At 39.1% G+C, this 18,473-nt stretch overlaps 1 protein-coding gene across 8 annotated transcripts in view; it reads right to left on the reverse strand.

The window, feature by feature from the left end:
• LOC148726120 (DNA polymerase alpha catalytic subunit-like) overlaps positions 1-18,473 on the reverse strand; it is a 121,773-nt gene that overhangs the window by 24,917 nt on the left and 78,383 nt on the right. For 6 of the 8 annotated variants that reach the window (XM_088726616.1, XM_088726618.1, XM_088726617.1 and 3 more), the window contains 2 exons: positions 7,396-7,445; positions 7,190-7,256 (listed from right to left, as the gene is read on the reverse strand). In XM_088726616.1, the coding sequence (XP_088582742.1) occupies positions 7,190-7,256; positions 7,396-7,445 (117 nt within the window). Of the gene's footprint in view, positions 1-7,189; positions 7,257-7,395; positions 7,446-8,408; positions 8,528-9,007; positions 9,228-9,411; positions 9,461-9,567; positions 9,621-10,210; positions 10,271-10,977; positions 11,059-11,473; positions 11,509-11,804; positions 11,874-12,379; positions 12,477-13,310; positions 13,348-13,447; positions 13,524-13,604; positions 13,721-18,473 lie in introns of those variants that run through there. The other 2 variants (XM_088726620.1, XM_088726619.1) reach the window with 2 other exon arrangements.

Below are 18,473 nucleotides of genomic sequence, written 5' to 3' on the forward strand. Positions count from 1 at the left end.
GAGGAGGTAGCGCCGATACAGTCGTCGATGTAGCGACCGTAGAGTTCAGGTTTGGACCCGTTGTATTGGCTGAAAAATTGGTGTTCGACAAAACCTACAAAAAGATTCGCATATCTAGGTCCCATTTTGGTGCCCATGGCTACACCATTGGTTTGTTTGAAGAAGTTGTTTCCGAATGAAAAACAATTGAGTGTGAGCACTAGTTCGGCTAAGCGTAGTAGTGTTTCAGATTTAGGTTCCTTAACAGTACGTTGATCAAAAAAATGTTTAAGGGCCAGAAGGCCTTCGCCATTAGGAATGACAGTGTAAAGAGACGTAATGTCCATGGTGAAAAGGAGTTTGTTTTGGCCGAGGAAATTAAAGTCTTGAAAAATTTGAAGAGCGTGTTGGCTGTCTTTAATATATGATGGTAAAGTTTTGACGATGGAAGCCATAATTTTGTCTAAATAGCTGGAGATAAGTTCGGTAGGGCAACTGCAAGCCGAGACAATGGGCCGACCCGGGTTGTTAGGTTTGTGAATTTTAGGTAAAAAGTAAATACGAGAAGTTCTAGGAGTGGTTATGATGAGATTCTTTGCTGTGGCCGGCAATTCTTGTTTAGTTATGAGTTGGTTGATCGTATTCTTGACGGAGTTTTGATTGCTGGCAGTGAGGTCTTTGTCGATCTTTTGATAAAAAGAGGTGTCAGAAAGTTGCCGCAAAGCTTCTTTTTGGTAGAGGTCGGTGCGCCAAACAACGACTGAGCCGCCCTTATCGGCCGCTTTGATAACTATGTCTTTGCGTTTTCTAAGACTTTTTAGAGCCGACCACTCTTCAGAAGAGAGATTAGAAAATTTGGTAATACGTTTGAAATTGAGTTTGTTGATATCGTGGCGGCATTTTTTGAAAAAAATGTCAACAAACTCAATTTCTTTTTAGAGCCGACTTTTTAGAGCCGACTTTTTAGAGCCGACCACTCTTCAGAAGAGAGATTAGAAAATTTGGTAATACGTTTGAAATTGAGTTTGTTGATATCGTGGCGGCATTTTTTGAAAAAAATATCAACAAACTCAATTTCAAACGTATTACCAAATTTTCTAATCTCTCTTCTGAAGAGTGGTCGGCTCTAAAAAGTCTTAGAAAACGCAAAGATGGTGAACCAGAGCTGACACAGCTAAGATCTAAAATCAAAACATGGAAAAACTTAAAGGATGATGTTTTTAAATCGTGTCACTAGCGTGGGGGGAAGAAAAAGTTCTGAGTCTTTAGGAGGAATCAGGCCTTAGATCATTGGATTCCAAGCTCCAATGTACTATCACAGAGAGACTTTATGGTAAGCTAGGCCATTTCAAGGCTATTTCAAGATTTCAATGAACTATTGTAGCTCACCTCATGTGTGTGAGGTTTGGTGTTCGACATTGTCCGAAAACTGAGGCTCATGACAACCTACAAGAAGAAAGAAAAACAGTATAAAATTCTTCATGCTAGCAGCACCTTATAGAGCCACTGCGACAAAACGTAACGCGTTCAATACACAAAAAGATCAGAAAATCCTCTGGCTAAAGTTCAGTGCCTTGGTTTTCTTTTCATTCGGCCTAAAGGGCATTCGCTAGGCCCATGGGTGGATGACTATGCACCGAATAAAGATCCATCCAATGGACAAAGGAGAAATCTCTATCCGGTGGACAGCGCAGTACGTTTCGTTTACTCTTATCCGCAGAATTGCGATTTATCCGTTGGAGAGCGTTATCCGCCCTTTGAATAACTGTGTCCTGTTGCTTTACCCTAGTTCGCTGCAACTAGGTTTTTTTAAATGAAAATCCTGACATCGGCATTTTTTAAAAACAAACTCTGCTTTATCTCTGTTCTTACCATAGGCGGGGGTGGATCCTGTTGACTTGCTACTTCAAGGAGGTCAGGTTTGGGGACTACAGCCTACAAGACACCATGTCAAAAAAAAAAAATAAAAAAATAAAAATAAAGTAAATTTCGTTTAAAATCATATCTAAATGGCCATTGGTATTGTTAGCTTTTGAGCCTGCGAGCAGTCCTCGTTAGTACGCTACAAGGCGGGCGTTTTTCTCCGCCCGCTGCAAGATTTGGGACAAGTCAAGGAGTAGTTTGCCAGGGGGCTATTACTCTTCAGTGCCAGACCTCTCACCGACTCGCGTTGTTCAAAGCCTCACACATTTTACCGAAAACATTTGATACATATTGTGGACGCTCCAGCAGTGAGAATACCAACCTCTACTTTGCACCAGCTCACTGGTTGTTGAGGAAGCTCTAAAAAAATCGAAAAGAAAAATAACAGAACATAAATTTCACAAATATTTTTTTCCCCGTGGTGACGCAAAGTTCTCACAACTGACAATGAAAGAAATGTAGGAGATTCAGTTAAAAGAGTTGATTTTTTAATCACTGTAAGTACTCACGAGCTAACTTGACATTAAGCCAACAAGGTCCTTTCATCTTGCGATTCAGTAAAAGGAGTTCAAGACTGAAACAGAAATGAACTTAACTTAAAAAAATCTCCCTCCAAGGGGAACACTACAAAAAATCAATTATCATTCAAGTTAAACAATCGCATGGAATATCTCCAAAGTTATCAATTGTTGCTGCAAGTGTTAGGGCGTAAATAAATAACACTTGTGACGCGTGCTGTGTGTGTGTGTGTGGGAGGGGACGGTTGGGGTAAAAGTAATATAACTTTATCCTTACCCTCACCAAATAGCCTATACTCACCTGCCTCCCCCCCCGCCCTACCTGGAAGACTCACTTCTCCCTCCCCTCCCCAATTACACCTCAATCCTTGAAATCCCCCGGGTATAAGCCAAAGTGAACCTTACCTTGAAGTATTAGTACCAAACACATGACTGAATGTTTGTCCAGACAGGTCCGATGGTAACTGAGGGTCGTCTGCCTGTCCAGAAACAAATGAGGACAATTTTCAGGTAATCTTCTCTCTTAAGACAGGGAAATTTGATACTGTTGTCTCCACTGCCAGCTCAAATATTTAAGTTTCAATTCTCTGCACTTTGTACTACACATTCCCTATCATTTTGGTGCTAAGAATTTGATGTCAAATCCAATCAAATCTCTCAGCCCTTTACCCCCATAACATCACTATGCATATTCTCCATACTGTTCTCTACACATTTCCTAAGGTGCTGTCAAGGAGAATTTATTCACCAATCGAGAACTTCTAGAGTTTGTGATTGTTAAGGAGAAGTTACCGAACTTGTGCGCACGCAACTCGCATTAAAATGTCGTGAACAAATCACGCGGACGTTTTTATTGATGTGTGGAAGTTTCTTTAGAGGAGTTAAAAGTTTTGAGTTTTTTGAGTGGCAATTTGTTTGGCAGTCGTTAGTATTTACCATGTTTACTGTGAGTTTACCGTTTACCGTGTTACGAATAAACGTGTTTGTTTGATTTCCGTTTCGCTTCCAAACAGTGATCATTTCCTTAATTCTCCTGACCATACTATTTGACTCAGCAGTGATAGAGTAACGAGAAACTAGAAGTCAATCATTCTCAGGGGTCAAAGGGCTACATGACTATTTTCCTCATTACCTATCTCCCCAAGAATATAAAAATTTGGTATTTTAGGGGGAAATTCCTTTAGAGTCTCTCCTGGGAGTGAAACAAATAAGATCAAACAGCAACCTCAGAGTTTGATTTTGAATAAACCCAGGGTATTAGCTCTCAGCAAATTAATCAATCTGATGGACAATTTTCTAGCATTTCCCTAAAATGTTAGTAAAAATATTAGTAATTATAATTATACAATGAGGTAATATTTCTTGAAGTTTATGCCACCAATAAACAAGTTTCTGACTTACTGAAAATCTAACCTCCAGGTACTCAAATATGACAGACACATCTTCAATCTCAAAAGCATAAGCCTTTTGAATTTTCTAAACAGACACATGACAACACTTTAGAGGAAAAAAAATTAAACAAGATTTGAAATACACTGAGCAGTATCCAGCAAACATATTCTAGTATATTCGAGTTTACCCTTGAGATGAACTTCATAATTTTGTGTTTTGTTGCAATCTTCTCATTGAATTCCTGGCAAAGAAAGAACATGGAAACTTACTTTTAAGTCATTGGAAAAAAAAATGCACAAGAAAAAAAAATCAAATATTTTACATTCTACATTTAAGGAGACAATTACAATAAAATAGTGTAAATGATTTCCTCTTTTGTTTTTACCTGATACACGTCAATAAAACCAACTGCTTCATTTGTTTCAGTGCCATCGACTTCATGTTTCTGTTTGATTAAATAAAAAGGCAAATGTATACCCAAAACAACAAAAAAAGACATTAAAAGATGAAGAAATCAAATAACCTCAAGTGGTCCTTGTTTCCTTTTTGCATATCAAGAAAAATAGGAAAAAAATAAATTAAAAAATGCATGATTGAATAAAAGTAACTTGGAAAATGTTCTTGGCATTAATCAATAAGACGCCATCTTTTCCTTATACTTTCCTTATTCCTTAGTTTACTAGTTCAAGTTATTTCTTTTGTGGTTTAAGAAGTCAAAACATATTTTCACATGCAATGCAGAAGTGTTAATTAATAGTCCATTTTACAGTTACATGCTTGGTGGCCAAGCCTTTGAACGGGAGTGAGGCTAGGGGTGACCTTGTTACGATACAAACCTTGCTGTCTTTCAAATGAAAATCACTTTGTTATCACGCTAACTAGATACAGGTCTCTATCACGACAACGTCACCTTCAGCCTCACTCCAAATCAAAGGCTTGGCACCTAAGTACACTACTATAAAATGGCTTTATTATCACACCTTTTCTTGTGGAAGAATAAAGATCTGCCTCTCTATGTTCTTGACTGCCACAGAAGAACTGCAACAATAACGGTAATCACAAACAAAATGTTACTGTTTCTCCTCTTTTAAAGTAGATTGACTACACCAATTACAAAAACTATGTTTAAACCTGTAACTTCCATGCATGAGCAAAACATAATTTCTCCTTACAAAATCAATAAAGTTTCAAGCAAACAAGTGATGAGAAAAGAGAAAAATATCAATTGAGGGATAAATAGTTGATCCAATACCAAATTCTCCAAACTTACATCCTAGGAATTGTATGATAGACAGTAGAGAGAATTATTCATTAATTCTTGAGTGAAAGGGTAAAAATAAAAAAAAAGAATGGTTTGCCTCAGTGTAAGAGCCTAACAGAACTTTTTCTCTGTCTTGGCTTTTTTCAACTCTTTAACTCCAAAGATCTACTTGTTAATTCTCCCCTCTACATATTTCCTTGTGAGTAAGTTACCAGAATTTGGTGTTAGATAAGAATAACAACCCACACCTGATTAGTTTGAATATTCTCATTACCTGTTTGCTGGATAATGTATGGATATCATAAGGAGAAGTTACATATTAATCACTTCTGGGTGTTTAAGGGTTACTTTTCTAACTCTCTCTTGTTCTGACTTCCTTGTTTTCTCTCTTGTGAACATACAGTGTAACAGGTTTTTACATCTAAAATTAATAATTTAAAAATTAGATACCTCACCTGACATATGTTTTTGCAGATTTAATCCAGACTTTACCCAACAAGTAGACAATACCTAAGAGAATGACTAAATTGTAAGCAACTGAAAACAGCTTGGAGTACACTCAGTGAAATTGAGATAAAGCGCTCAATGGATAGAGCGCTGGACTGTAGTGCGGGAGGTTGAGGCTTCGAGCCCCGGCCGGACAGACACTCAAGGTCTTAAAAGAATTGAGAAGAATTTGCTACCTTTCTATAACATCAAGAAATGGTTAGATATTCTAGTCTTCTCGGATAGGGACGAATAAATGGAGGTCCCGTCTCCTGCAGGGTTGGGGCAGGAGACGTTAACTTCCCACACACGAGATTACTGTGTGATGGATGTCCTCCCCTGGGGTGGGATGGGTGGATTAGGACAGCAGGTCTACATCAGCTATTACAGCTGCCAAATTAATCAACCTGCTTAAAAACAAATAAAATGAACTCCACTTCTGTTTACCTGGCAGTTTATATCTATCTTCCTATGCATCAAACCAGTAAAACTTGAGAACTTTTTCTCCTGAAATTGTTAATTCAAAATGAGATAAATTACATGATTATTTTAGTAAGAGTGAAAAGGTAAATCATGGCAGAATGGAACTCCTCCATTGTGGAAATTTGTGAAAAATTAGTCATCTTCTAGATTCTGCACTTACCATTAACTTCCTGAAGTGGGAGAGTAGAGGAGTCGACACTGACATGTGACAGAACCTAGAGTTACAACAAAAGTAAACAATCAAATCTAGTTAAGCAATAAAACTTATTTTTCTGGGCTCTATAGCCTGACAAAGCCATGCTGGATGTCAAGTCAAGTCAAGTTTATTGTTATGCACTATTTACAAAATTTATAACATCGATCAACAGTATATATGTTGTAGTTCAATTTTATCCTTGGTTCAAATTTAATTTGGCTTTGTTTCAAACTCACTATCATACATTAACATGACCAAGAACAAAGGAAAATAAAATTTGAACCAAGTATAAAATTGAACTACAACATATACAAAAAGAAAACTTCCATCAATTAAAGAGAATAAAAAGTATAACAATATGCAGCCAAGATGTGCTCAGTGACCAAAGTACCATAGGCTTTCATGTTGGTCACTGACATGTACAAATAATTGACATGACACATCAGTCAATTAGAATAGAGATCAAAGGAAAAAAAATAGAATAATAGTTCAATAAGTAGAGATCCCATAGTTATGTTGGATGTTGGTAGAACCTGACGAAAGCTTAATACTTGTGTTCTCCAAACATCCCAAGTGGACTAATCAAAGAGCCCAGAAAATGTGTTCTATTGCTTAATGACATCCCAAGTGGATTAATCACAGAGCCCAGAAAATGTGTTCTATTGCTTTAATGACATAACTAGTTACCACGGGTTCTAAAACCTAACAAAGCATCCCCTTGGAAATTGAATTGACCAATCAGCCAATGCATACAATGTTTATTATGTTATAATTTCTAATCATACTCACTAATCAAAAAATTAAATTTAACAAATTTTTAACATGATTGGTTATTACTGGTCCAATTTGGGCACTAATAGGAAAGCACATGAGGAACCAACTAGAATAAAAGTTTTGCAAAACATAACAATTTTGTTAAAAACTGTAGTAAAATGGTTTGTTATTTATTACCTCTTGATGTGATTCTTCATTCTCTAGAATTGTCTCCCAGGCAGAGTCATCAGAAATTTCTGTTCTTCTGAAAATACAAAAATGATGTTTAAAAAAATACCAAGCAAAAGATAGATTCGAAGAATCACAAGACAACTCAATAACCATTTTTTCATTAGCTATGTGATTTTCATTAGGAAAGCACATTTTCAAATAACTTTACATACTTTTGAGGGAGAGCACATTTTCTATCTGTCTGCTTTTCACTTGTTTCAACCTACAATCAAAAGAGCAATTAATTACCTTTTAAAAGTATAAACATTAGCAGTGTTCTCCTTCTTCCCAGGTAGTAACTTGTAAAATGCACACCCTGCAATACCTGTTGTTATTGTTGAAAACCACTGCAAATTCCTGAAAGTTCAACAGTACAAAACCTCTGTACAAAACCCCTAGGGAGCCTTCATTTATTCCTAGGGATCTATAATGCCGTACAAAACCCCTAAGGAGCCTCATTAATTCCTAGGGATCTAACTCTGTACAAAACACCTAGGGAGCCTCATAAATTCCTAGGGATCTAACTCCATACAAAACCCCTAAGGAGCCTCATTAATTCCTAGGGATCTAATTCTGTACAAAACCCCTATGGAGCCCCATTAATTCCTAAGGATCCAACTCTGTACAAAGCCCCTGGGGAGCCTTCCTATGAATCTAACTTTGTACAAAACCCTTTGGAAGCCTCTTTGATTCTTAAGGGCTGGGTGCCAGAGAAGGGTTTCATTAAAGCCTCATTGATAGAAACCAAATTGCCAGAACTTTTGTTCTCTATCATCTGGCTTTAGTGACTTCCCTGTACAGAAAGCAGTTCTTTTGTTCCAAAATCAACAACATTTATCATGAAGACCAATAGAAGCCTTTACATACAGGTTGTAATATTCTGTACCAAGACACTACTCAGTCCAAAAGAATAAAAACACTAGCCAAGTTTTGGCTTCAAGGGATGTGGGAGGATGAAAATGTATTCATCAGAAAGGGAAAGGGTGCAGCAGGGAGGGGTAGGGAGTTAAAACTAGAAGCTTTAGAAGGGAGAGGGGAGGGGAGTTGAAACTACAAGCTTTAAAAGGGAGGGGGGAGGGGAGTTGAAACTACAAGCTTTAAAAGGGAGGGGGAGGGGAGTTGAAACAAGAAGCTTTAGAAGGGAGAGGTGTAGAAGAGAGAGCACTTCTTGGAGCCTTTACACTACCTTCACTTTTACACTGGGTTTTTCATCAGGATTTGTTTCTACATTTGATAATGCCTGGATTGCTTCTACATCACCAAGGTCATCACCTCCAAAGTCATCACAACCCATTATAAGATCATCTGGAAAAACAATCATCAAATATCAACAAGTGATGGTCCATAAATTAAAATAAAATATAATTGAATAAAAATCTTTATTTATCCTGATTAGACCATTCAGCTGAATTGAGAGGGAACTGCTGGTGTAAACTGGTAATCACTAAATCAGCAATATAAATACATAATATATATCCAAAAAGTATATCTAAATAATAGAACAAAAGAAAAATAATTTTATATGGATAAATATAAATATTTAATAATAAGTACAATTATGCTCCTTTGTGTCTAAACCTAAAAACTACTTGATGGTTTTATTTTTCAAACTAAAGGAGCTGAGTTCTCAAAACTCCATCGGGAGATACCTAATTCTGGTCTTTCCCAGAGGTATAGTTAATGAAGACTATCCCATAAGGCAGTATTTCTTAAAGATCTTTCATGTACTTCTGATCACCTAAGATAAACTAAAGGTGACTATTAAAGACCATTCTTCATGCTTACCATCCATCCCTGAATCCATATCCATAGCTGCCTCATAACTCTCCTCCTTCGTTACTCTTGATGGATCTCCGACCATGCTGCTATACCTTCCTTCCTCTCTCTCTGATGGCTCACATTTCACAACAGTTTTTCCCTTGGCTGGTAAATTTTTGGTGTGTCTGGGTTTGGGCGGAGATCTTGGTTCAACTTTAAAAATATTCTGCCGTGGTCCAGATGATTGTTGTTCAGTAACAGAGAGAGATAATGAGATATTGAAGGGGGATATTCCTCTTTGGTGACTCTCACAGATAAAAAGGATCATTCTTGTGCCAGTGGATTTCTCCTGGCTGTGCAACGGGCAATCAAGGATCTTAGGACAACTTATTACCCAATTCAACCCTTCTAAATACAACAAGAAGACAGACCTGAAGTCGTCTTGGTGTGCTACCAGTTGGTAAAGCTGATGTTGGAGTTCTAGAAAAATAAAAAACAATTTTAGACCATAAATATCATGAGTTTGAATCTCCAAGGAAATAATACAAAACTCTTTCAGAGATACATTACAATACTGCAAGAAATACCTCAAAACTTGTGGTTTTCCCTTTGAAAATTTCACTGGAGCTGGTCTTGGTTGCTGAATACATAGAATAAGATCATTTATAATAAATCTCCTTTCCCAACTGGTGTAAAATGCTCAGCAGACTGATTGCCCTGATCAACTATTGCAAGGCTATGGTCTAGCAGCACCCAGTGACCCCTGACACCTTACTTTTGTTTGTGGGCGACTCAGGAATTTTAGTTTTTCATACAAAGCATGTGCTGGGCACCCTGGATTTCAGTTTCAGAGAACTGGGCTCCATTCAATTTTCCTTAGAGTGCAGCCTTGTATAATGTCTATAAAAATCTTCAGCTCATAATCTATTTATCAAATATTAATGAAACAATATTGTTTCAAAAGTCATACACACTGAGCAACTTGTTAGTTGACTTGTACAATGGAGAAATATGTAATGTGTATTACATAAAGTCTGAACAAAAAAATTTAATTTTGTCAAGGGAGGTCTGATTGGCATCAGTGACCTTGATTTGATTGAGGACAGGAAAAACTTGGACTCAGGAGCAAACCATATTTTCCTTCTATTTTTTCAAACCACTTTCACCCAGAGTAATCACTTAGAGGGTCTATCAAAATATTAAAGGCATGCTTCCATTTCTTATGCATACCTCCACTTCCTTAAGAAGATCATTTAACAGATCATCTTCACCAATAGATGTTACTTCAGTCTGCAAAATAGCAGTTTATAAGAAAACTGTACTTAAATTGAACATAGTTAGAGCTTGACCATGCAAGTTTCAGTGCGGCATTCCCTCCATCTAAACAACAATCAATCTCATTACAGTAAATGGAAAGCTGGCTCTCTAACTTAGAACAGATTCTTGTCAGCAGATGTCAACAACTATCGACAACACACAAACAAAACATTTATGACATTTACAGAACAAAAGAACCAAACAGAATAAACTAACAATAGCAATGGAGCAAAACTAACAAATCTGGACTGACTTACGCTACAAGAGTCTTACAGCCAATAACATTACCCAAAACTGACCAATCAATTAACAGAGACTGAGCTTGTTGCACCCAAGTGACAACAACTCAAATGCCTTTTGCTTCAGCTGTTAACCCTTTGCTAAGGTGGATCCAGGGGTGGTTCGGTCGAACCCCCTAAATTATTCCTAAAAATGCTGGAAATCATGTTTTCCGAAGACCTTATTTTCAAAATCTCCCGGGGGAGCATGCTCTTGGGCAATTCTCCAAACCCCCCTTGACTAAATCCTAGATCCACCCCAGACTTTGGTCACTCCTTCTGACAACAGTCATTCCCAGGACTACTCCTCTTGCTTGTACAATCAGACTACACAGTCACTAGTTAATGTTACTATCAAGGTCAAAGTCTTAAGGAAGAAAAAAATGTGTTCAGCACCCTTACCTTAGCCTTCTTTGCTTTGGCACTTGCAGCTAACAGCATCTTGTTAATTGTCTTTGGCTTCACTGTTGGCTTTTTCACATTCTTTAAATAATGAGATAATAAGTAGCTTGTTGGAGTAAATATTACACAATATTATAATAATTATGATGATTTCTATAGCACATTATCTAACAGCATCTTGTTAATTGTCTTTGGCTTTACTGTTGGCTTTTTCACATTCTTTAAATAATGAGATAATAAGTAGCTTGTTGGAGTAAATATTACACAATATTATAATAATTATGATGATTTCTATAGCACATTATCTAACAGCATCTTGTTAATTGTCTTTGGCTTCACTGTTGGCTTTTTCACATTCTTTAAATAATGAGATAATAAGTAGCTTGTTGGAGTAAATATTACACAATATTATAATAATTATGATGATTTCTATAGCACATTATCCAACAAGATTAGAAAGATATTCACATCAACAAAATAGAAGGCTCGCACATACCGGCCTCTTTGGCTTGAATTTGGGGTCATTCTTTCCTGAAAAATTCAAACAGTTTTCCATAAATCACTTATGCAGGCTTTCATTAAGGGCCGGGCACTGGGCAAATTGATCCATTGTGAGGATACTTTTGCCCATCTGGTTTGATGAGCTGGAGGAAAGTTTATCTTATAAAGAAGTTCAGTTCAAAAAGTTTTGCCTGCCTGCCTATGAAAACCACTTGCTCTCCTACGGAAAACATTTAAATGAAACCCCTGCTTCTGGAAGTTACTTGAAACAAATGGAAAAAAAGATTAATTATTAATAATCAGTCACTAATTATTTATCAACCGACCAGTTGATGGCTCATCATCAAGATCGTCATCAAATATTTCTCGTCCATCATCCACACATCCAGTCCCATCTGAAAAGGAAAGCACATTCAAACCTCGTGTATGCAGACAATACCAGAGCAGAAAAAACATTGTTCATAGCATATAAGGATAATATTCCCTTGCATTTACTCTGCATTGGTGTCATTAGTTAATAATGCAAAGAAAGAAAGAAAGATGTTTTCATACCAATGTCTTTGGTTAGAGGGATCCGAAAATTTGCAAACATAAATTGGTCTGTTAACCTTTAAACCCCTTGGAGTGACTAGCATCTAATTTCTCCTTACAATATCACCCCTGAATCACACATTAAGGTCAGGAGAATAAACCAAATGATCACCAACTAAACACATTTACTCAAATTCTCCTAGTCAACACTTTTGAAAATGTATTGAGAATATCCATGCTGACATTAGCGTGTAAAGGTTTAAAAGACTTTGTAATTTATGACCCAACTTGAAGTTTGGTGTTGACCTTATAATTCAGCAAGAACCCTAAAAAAAAAACCGTTCCACACATCTATGAACACAGCTCTTACCATCATCAACCGCCCAGTCTTGCTCCTGTAGTTTCCTAACAATGTCGGAGTATTCATCTTCATTCACCACCTGATAAACATCATCAATATTTCTGGCCTGGAGGGAAAAAATACGAGTCTAAATTTTGGGAATGAATGTATTAAACCCATGGCAGTATAGTTTTCCTGATGGTGATGATTTATGTTTAGTATGCATAGATGGTCACAGAAAAGGGAATAAGCCACAATATCTCTTAAAACCTTAATCCAAAGAAATATATGGAAAAGTTTGTGAGATTTCTTTTTGAATATATCATTGCTTGGAGGATGGGATGGGAGGGGTGGTGAGGGAAGTCTTTAAAGGGGGGAGGGACTTCTTCACAAAGTGACCTTCCTTAGATGTGTGAAGAGAATGAATCAGGAATTAATTTAGTTTCTCTTTCTTTAACTCTCAAACTCCCAGAGGTAATTTACAAGTAACTTCTCTCTAAAATGTCCATACATTGTGCAGCAAACAGATCATGAGAATGTTCAAACTTATCACGAAGAAATTGTTATCTTGATCTTACGCCAAATTCTTGTAACCATTTTACAAAGAAATGTATAGCGTCTAGAAGGGAGAATTAACAATCTGATCCTGCGAGTTAGATCCTCAAACGCACGATCCTCAAACGTTCTGATGCACTGACTGGCGCTTATTAGAATGGTTTACTAGTCAACAGTACATAGCTTTAACTCATTTACATGAGGAAACATCTGTTGAGGTCTCCCAGCTTTCATCCTAACCGGTCTCCAATCAAATTAAAGAAAACGATGTTAAAGATTTCAGTGACCTGTATTATATAGCTGGTCCAGATATCACGATAAACCGTAAAAGTGTACAGAAATCAGCAACTGTTCACGTTTAGAATTATCGATCATGGCCGCTCTACTTAGGGAGTTAACTTTATACCTCAAACGTCGATCTCTCTCCAGTCTCACGAAATTTCCTGGTGAAGAATTCACAATAAAGTTGGTTTATTATGCACTCGAGAAAAATAGCAAAAACTAGTAAGACATGAGCAGAATTTTTAGGGCAAAATCTCTTACCTTATTTTATCGAGCGCCGAAGTCTTCCCAGCATTGCGCTTAACAGTTCGTGTACATCGCCGCGTCGATTGGAAATCTGCCGAATCAATTGACTTGAAAGTGAATAATGACTGTTGCCAGAACAAACATACATGACTTTAAATGCCAGAAAATTTACCATCTTGGGTCTCTGTTCTAGGTAAAGCGTTCATGTTAGGTCCATATCATGTCCCAATAACTAATACACATCATAGTTAGTAGAGTGTAATGTGATGTGTACAGTGTTCGTCCCCTCTACTAACTATTATTACCTTCATGTATGTAGCACGATATGTCCTACATACCCTTGTTCTATCAGTTACCTTTCTTCTCCATCATTAACCCACATCTACCCTAATTTATCCATCTTCTACTACGTTCACCCCCATATACCCTTAATTAACCATGTTCTACCAAGTTCACCCTCATCTACCCTTGTTAACCCATGTTCTACCACGTTTACCCACATCTACCCTTGTTTAGCCATGTTCTACCACGTTCACCCTCATCTACCCTAGTTAACCCATATTCTACCACGTTAACCCTCATCTACCATAGGTAACCCATGTTCTACAACGTTCACCCTCATCTAGCCTAGTTAACCCATATTCTACTACATTTACCCCCATCTACCATAGGTAGCCCATGTTCTACCACGTTCACCCTCATCTAGCCTAGTTAACCCGTGTTCTACCACGTTTACCCCCATCTACCCTTATTTACCCATGTTCTACCACGTTCACCCTCGTCTTCCCTAGTTAACCCATGTTCTACCACGTTTACCCCCAACTACCCTTGATTAGCCATGTTCTACCACGTTTACCCTAATCTACCCTAGTTAATCCATGTTCAACCACGTTTACCCCCATCTACCCTTGTTTAGCCATCTTCTACCACGTTCACCCTCATCTACTCTAGTTAACCCATGTTCTACCACGTTTACCCTCATCTATGCTTGTTTAGCCATGTTCTCCCACGTTCACCCTCATCTACCCTAGTTAAACCATGTTCTACCACGTTTACCCTCATCTTCCCTTGTTTAGCCATGTTCTACCACGTCCACCCTCACCTACCCTAGTTAACCGATGTTCTACCACGTTTACCCCCATCTACCCTTGTTTAGCCATGTTCTACCACGTTCACCCTCATCTACCCTAGTTAACCCATGTTCTACCACGTTTACGCCCATCTACCCTTGTTCAGCCACGTTCTACCTCGTTCACCCTCATCTACCCTAGTTAAGCCATGTTCTACCACACTTACCCCCATCTACCCTTGTTTACCCATGTTCTCTCACGTTCACCCTCATCTACCCTAGTTAAGCCATGTTCTACAACGTACACCCTTATTTACCCTTGTTTAGCCATGTTCTACCACGTTCAGCCTCATCTAGCCTAGTTAGCCCATGTTCTACAACGTTTACCCCCCATCTACCCTTGTTTAGCCATGTTCTACCACGTTTACTCCCATCTACCCTTGTTTAGCCATGTTCTACCACTTCCACCCTCATCTACCCTAGTTAACCCATGTTATACTACGTTTACCCCCATCTACCCTTGTTTAGCCATGTTCTACCACGTTCACCCTCATCTAGCCTAGTTAACCCATCTTCTACCACGTTTACCCACATCTACCTTTGTTTAGCCATGTTCTACCACGTTCACCCTCATCTAGCCTAGTTAACCCATGCTCTACCACGTTTACCCCCCATCTACTCTAGTTAACCGATGTTCTACCACGTTTACCCCCATCTACCCTTGTTTAGCCATGTTCTACCACGTTCACCCTCATCTACCCTAGTTAACCCATGTTCTACCACGTTTACGCCCATCTACCCTAGTTAACCCATGTTCTACCACGTTTACCCCATCTACCCTTGTTTAGCCATGTTCTACCACGTTCACCCTCATCTACCCTAGTTAACCCATGTTCTACCACGTTTACCCTCATCTATGCTTGTTTAGCCATGTTCTCCCACGTTCACCCTCATCTACCCTAGTTAAACCATGTTATACTACGTTTACCCCCATCTACCCTTGTTTAGCCATGTTCTACCACATCCACCCTCACCTACCCTAGTTAACCTATGTTCTACCACGTTTACCCTCATCTACCCTTGTTTAGCCATGTTCTACCACGTTCACCCTCATCTACCCTAGTTAACCCATGTTCTACCACGTTTACGCCCATCTACCCTTGTTCAGCCACGTTCTACCTCGTTCACCCTCATCTACCCTAGTTAAGCCATGTTCTACCACACTTACCCCCATCTACCCTTGTTTACCCATGTTCTACAACGTTTATCCCCCATCTACCCTTGTTTAGCCATATTCTACCACGTTTGCTCCCATCTACCCTTGTTTAGCCATGTTCTACCACTTCCACCCTCATCTACTCTACTTAACCCATGTTCTACCACGTTTACCCCCATCTACCCTTGTTTAGCCATGTTCTATCAAGTTCACCCTCATCTAGCCTAGTTAACCCATGTTCTACCACGTGTACCCCCATCTACCCTAATTAACCCATGTTTTGCCACGTTCACCCTCATCTACCCTATTTAACCCATGTTCTACCACGTTCACCCTCATCTACCCTAGTTAACCCATGTTCTACCACGTTTACTCCCATCTACCCTTGTTCAGCCACGTTCTACCACGTTCACCCTCATCTACCCTAGTTACACCATGTTCTACAACACTTACCCCCATCTACCCTTGTTTACCCATGTTCTCCCACGTTCACCCTCATCTACCCTAGTTAAGCCATGTTCTAACTCGTACACCCTCATCTACCCTTGTTCTACCCTTGTTTAGCCATGTTCTACCACGTTCAGCCTCATCTAGCCTAGTTAGCCCATGTTCTACAACGTTTACCCCCCACCTACCCTTGTTTAGCCATGTTCTACCACGTTTGCTCCCACCTACCCTTGTTTAGCCATGTTCTACCACTTCCACCCTCATTTACCCTAGTTAACCCATGTTATACCACGTTTACCCCCATCTACCCTTGTTTAGCCATGTTCTACCACGTTCACCCTCATCTAGCCTAGTTAACCCATGTTCTACCACGTTTACCCACATCTACCCTTGTTTAGCCATGTTCTACCACGTTCACCCTCATCTAGCCTAGTTAACCCATGTTCTACCACGTTTACTCCTATCTACCCTTGTTTAGCCATGTTCTAGCACGTTTATCCACATCTACCCTTGTTTAGCCATGTTCTACCACGTTCACCCTCATCTAGCCTAGTTAACCCATGTTCTACCACGTTTACCCCCATCTACCCTTGTTTAGCCATGTTTTACCACGTTCACCCTCATCTACCCTAGTTAACCCATGTTCTACCACGTTCACCCTTATCTACTCTAGTTAACCCATGTTCTACCACGTTTACCCCCATCTACCCTTGTTTAGCCATGTTCTATCACGTTCACCCTCATCTACCCTAGGTAACCCATGTTCTACCACGTGTACCCCCATCTACCCTAATTAACCCATGTTTTGCCACGTTCACCCTCATCTACCCTATTTTAACCCATGTTCTACCACGTTCACCCTCATCTACCCTAGTTAACCTATGTTCCACCACGCTTACCCCCATGTACCCTTTTTTAGCCATGTTCTACCTCGTTCACCCTCATCTGCCTTAGTTAACCCATGTTCTACCACTTTTACTCCCATCTAACATAGGTAACCCGTGTTCTACCACGTTTAGCCCCATCTACCATAGGTAACCCATGTTCTACCACGTTTACCCCCATCTACCCTTGTTTAGCCATGTTCTACCACGTTCACCCTCATGTACCATAGGTAACCCATGTTTTACTCCTTTTCCCTCATCTACCCTAGTTTAGCCTTGTTCTATCACGTTTACCCTCATCTACCCCAGGTAACCCATGTTCTACCCCGTTTATTGCCAGCTATCCTTGGTTAGCCATTTTTCTACCACGTTCACCCTCATCTACCCTAGGTAACCCATGTTCCTTATTTTGAAGTCGTGTTACACCACGTAGGAATGATGTCTTATTACTTATCGAAGTCCCAAAAGTCATGGAGTAAGACGCGTATTGAAGAACAAGTCGACAGCCTATAAAGGTCACTTGGAATCTTGAAAAGGCTGAGGGGATCAGAATTACTATCGTCGACAGGAACTCTGCAAATACGTGGAACAAGGACAAATTTTTATTCGTTGCTCTTTACAAGTGTAATCAAAGTTACAAATCTAACTGATGTTGAACAGATATCTTATTAACCAAGCGCGAGGGCCCTACTGGGAGAATATCGGACCGAGGTCTTGAGTTTACCGACCGAGCGCAGCGAGGTCCGTACAAAATAGACCGAGGACCGATATTCTTCCAGTACGTTCCCGAGCAAGCTTGGTTAATAAGAGATTTATTATATGACTGAAGTTCAAAGGGACACAAGTGCGGTATCATTCGGTACCATTCGGGAAAATGCCCTTCCAATACTGTGAGAATATTTACCGGCAATAGAGCATTTTGATTGTTTGATTTTAGTTATTGGCCTTCTGACTGCCCGAGTCTTGTAATAAATTTTCTTATTATACACTTTTGTAATTAGTTCAAAAGCATCATGACAAAAGCCCTTTAATCTTTCATCTGGATAAGCTGCACAGATAGCTGCCAAGTTGGCGCACAAACCAAAAAAAATTTCAGTGTACGCTCGTCTCAATTCGGGCTTACATAATAAGTGCACTGCTCAATTGATTTTTCCGCTACGATGCTTATATCTCCTGCGTTCGGCTCATTTACAACCTTGAGAATGACCCCCTCGCACCACTTAAACTTTTGAAAATTGGGAAAAGAAGCGTCAATTAGCGCTTCCAAAGTAGATTGAAAATCCCTTTACATTTTCTTTCATTTTCCTCTGAATGGAAGGAGATAAAAGCCACGAGCAACCCTTCTAAAGCTGTACTTTATTCATACTGCTCCCACAGACTTGATGCTATCTTTTTCACCCTGTACATCTCCGTTGCTTCTTTCTC

This window comes from Stylophora pistillata, chromosome 7 (genome assembly GCF_964205215.1).
Source record: "Stylophora pistillata chromosome 7, jaStyPist1.2, whole genome shotgun sequence".
NCBI classification, from domain to species: domain Eukaryota; kingdom Metazoa; phylum Cnidaria; class Anthozoa; order Scleractinia; family Pocilloporidae; genus Stylophora; species Stylophora pistillata.